Source organism: Cheilinus undulatus, linkage group 11 (assembly GCF_018320785.1).
Source record: "Cheilinus undulatus linkage group 11, ASM1832078v1, whole genome shotgun sequence".
Lineage (NCBI taxonomy): Eukaryota > Metazoa > Chordata > Actinopteri > Labriformes > Labridae > Cheilinus > Cheilinus undulatus.
Genome location: NC_054875.1, coordinates 24,549,033 through 24,552,439, shown reverse-complemented (window position 1 = coordinate 24,552,439; position 3,407 = coordinate 24,549,033). Strand labels below are relative to the sequence as shown.

Here is a 3,407-nt window from a genome sequence, read left to right as displayed (position 1 = left end):
GTCATTAGTTGAGTGATATAAATGTGTTAGGAGCCTTGGCACCAAATCAATCTGAGCTGGGAAAAAAAGCTTCAGAAAGTGTTTGTTTTATTCCCTCTATTCCTCCATCTATAATGTGGAAAGTCTTTGAAAATGAGCTTTTGCCCCAGAGTGTTTTGGCATGAACTGGATGGGAAAATGGGACATGTGGAGAGACTCAGAAAGGCCTCTGTGACACATTCACCTGTTCCCCAGAGCTGTTTTCCCATGGCCCACAACAGTCCTGCTGCCTGACCTGATAGACGCCCCCAAAGCACTTCTGAATAATCACGAATGCACACAGTCAACAGATCTCTATTACACAGCCCCAAATTCCACCTTTTTAGTCCTGCACAATTTTATAGTTTTTACATCTGTGTGATCTGTTTATTATTTAATCAGATTAAACTGAGCCACTAATTTATCCTTTGAATTTGATCTTAATTATTTTTTCTTTGTAGAATATTTAATTAATCATAATCTCTTAGTAATAATGCTGGGGAATGCATTTTCTTATTAGAAATTGGATAATGACTGCTATATGTAGTAAATTTGATAAAAAGTTGAAAACTTGATGTATGAACAGAAAAATCTTTAGCTGAGTTGGTATGTTAGCACGAGTAAGAATGCAAAAAGATTTTGAATTTTGCTGTAAACTGGCCTTAGATAAGTAACGTTTAACTTGTGGTGCACTGAGAAACATTAGTCTGCAAATGCACTCATCTCATGCAAACCAAACTATGAAAATAGGATTAAAATACAGTAACTCAAAGTTTAATTGTGTGTCCACTATTGAGAGATTTTAAGTGTCCCTAAAACTGAGCTTTACACTACAACAGAAAGAAACACATGGCAAATAGTGTTGTTACTGTAGAAATAGCATATAATATAAGAATATTTATTCAATTAAGTGCGAAACGGCAAAATATTTACAACAGTATGGTATGACAAAAATAAAATTGCAACACCAGTTGAACAAGTACCTGAAAGACCTCCAATAAATAAATTAAATACAGTACAGATGCCAGTGACTTACAACAAACCATGAAAACAGAAATAAAAGAATTGTGCTGAGAAAAATATAAAAACGGACAAGACATTATCAAAATAAATATTAAATACAGATATAAATAAATGCTGTGCTTTTCAAATGGTGAGATGGGCGAGTTAGTTGTGCAGAATTTAGGTTTAGTTTGTATGACTTTATCGATTACTTTGTGATATGCAGACAAGTCGATCTGACAAAGTCGGGGGTTTTCAGTCCCAATCACATCAGAGTTAGAGTTACACATTCGGTCAGATCATCTTTAGTCATTGTGTTTTAACCAAGGGGGAAATTCATCAGAAATTTAAATCCAAATAAAAGAATAAATTAATTCTCAGAAGTCGTAGGTGCATATTACTGTCTGGTAGATTGAGTTTAGGTGTTGAATCTCTCCTAGAGTCCAAATCAGCAGAATTCATACCATTTTCTCTGTACAGTCAGAAATGCAGCTGTTGTTTTTACAGCAGTTCATTCAAGAGATTTCTTCCCCTTTACAGTGTCTGAAACTTGTCCACTACACTTCACATCGTGCCCATCTGTGAGCTGATGAGGTGAGACGAAGTAAAGGAGTCAAAGGCCACATCGAGGGGCAGCTCGTAGCGTGAGGCCTGAAAGAGTGGGTGGCCCTGAGGCCCCCCTGCTGTGGATGAGGAGTAATGGTGAGATGTGAGGTAGTGGGCATGGTGGCCAGCGTGGGGCGTGTAGTTCCTCTCTGATTCGTGGGGTGAGGGTTCTTGCTTCAGGGCAAAGTTCCCACTGATGCTGAGAGGAGGAGTGAGGGGGCCGTCGTACGGCGGGGTGCCGCTGCTGCACTCGTTAGGGGAGGGGTTGTCATACACAGCACCCTTGAATCCCTTCATATGGAGGAGGTGGGAGGCCTCCAGGGAGCCGTAAGGAGGGCTTGGAAGGCCTGGAGATGGGTAGCTGAGTGGATGGCCAGTCTGACCCCCAACACCACCAACTCCAGGGCCTCCACACTTGTCCTCTAGTTTGTTGAGCATCATGGGACTGGACCCCAGCTGCAGGCAGCCAGCCACCAGGTTACTGGTGGGCTGAGACAAACCTTTACACAGCATCTCCACAAAGCCATGGCTCTCTGGAGACTGTCCACTCTCCAGCACCTCAGACAGAGCCCAGATGTAGTTACGGGCCAATCGGAGAGTCTCGATCTTCGACAGCTTCTGTGTTTTGGAGTAGCAGGGCATCACTCTGCGCAGATTATCCAGAGCGTCATTCAGCCCGTGCATTCTTGAACGTTCCCTGGCGTTGGCTTTGACCCGCCGGGCACGAAACCTCTCCAGCCGAGCTTTGGTCATCTTCTTCTTCTTAGGGCCTCTCCTCTTAGGAGCATTCTCTCCATTTGGTCCGATCTCCTCCTCATCTTCCTCCTCTTCTTCCTCCTCCATGTCCTCACTGCCAAGCTCTGTGCAGGAGTGGATCCGGCTCCCTGCATTCAGGCCATGTCGCACTCTCATCTCAGGGCTTTCATCTCCATCCTGGGAGCTACCGTCCTCCTCCAGCCAGCCCAGGGAGCTCACCAGCTCGCTCACATCACTGCTCTTTCCAAACGGTTTGGTCATCATTTTTGAACTGGAGGAAAACAGAGCAAAACAGTCAAATATCAGATACAACCTTTGAATTATTTACTACCTGCAGATTTAAATGCATGATGTAACTCCTCAAACACAAACTGTGCAGTAAAATTACAGGTTTCTGATTGTCTGCAGAGGCACTAGAGGCAGTTTGAGAGATATTCATCAACAACTCATTTCCCCTGAAATCCAGTGTGAGAGTTTTCATTTCAGCACTTGGACAGCTCTCACCTCATTCAAGAGCTGCAGTCAACAAACAGTGAGGATGTTTTGAAGAAACTCTTAAACTTTCAGATAGTCTTTATTTTACTATTCCATTTTTTTTAAATAATGTGGCTGAACAGTCTCCTCCTGTGATGTGGTAGCCACAGAGACACTGTCAATCTGGGACACGATGGGATTTACTGAGAATATAAAGCTCAAAGATTAAAATAGGAACTCAACACACATGTGGGCAGGCCAGTGAACACAGTTTATAACGTTTCAAATGGAATTTCCTCTTTTCCTGACATTCTCATACCTTACAGAATAAATTAATGTATTCAAAACATTATTAAGAAGTAAAAAATCAAAGATTTTTTATTATTACAAATAAAACTGACATGGACATGGATTTGCTCTTATTTTGAAGAGTCCCACTTAATTTTTTGTGCATAAAAGGATGACAATATACTGCAATGATTTTTCAGAATATGTGAAAACTCAATCATGACTGTAATGTAATAACATTTACAATAATAATGCAAATGACA

General features: G+C 41.6%; 1 protein-coding gene across 1 annotated transcript; it reads right to left on the bottom strand.

The window, feature by feature from the left end:
- Positions 1–1,584: 1,584 nt before the first annotated feature.
- On the bottom strand, positions 1,585–2,646 carry neurod4 (neuronal differentiation 4). Its single transcript, XM_041800169.1, has one exon. It carries the CDS (start codon positions 2,644–2,646, stop codon positions 1,585–1,587), a length of 1,062 nt encoding a protein of 353 aa, XP_041656103.1.
- Positions 2,647–3,407: the final 761 nt, after the last annotated feature.

Bases quoted from the DNA above. Each gene is read 5' to 3' on its own strand.
- neurod4 (XM_041800169.1), bottom strand. From the start codon at position 2,646: ATGATGACCAAACCGTTTGGAAAGAGCAGTGATGTGAGCGAGCTGGTG.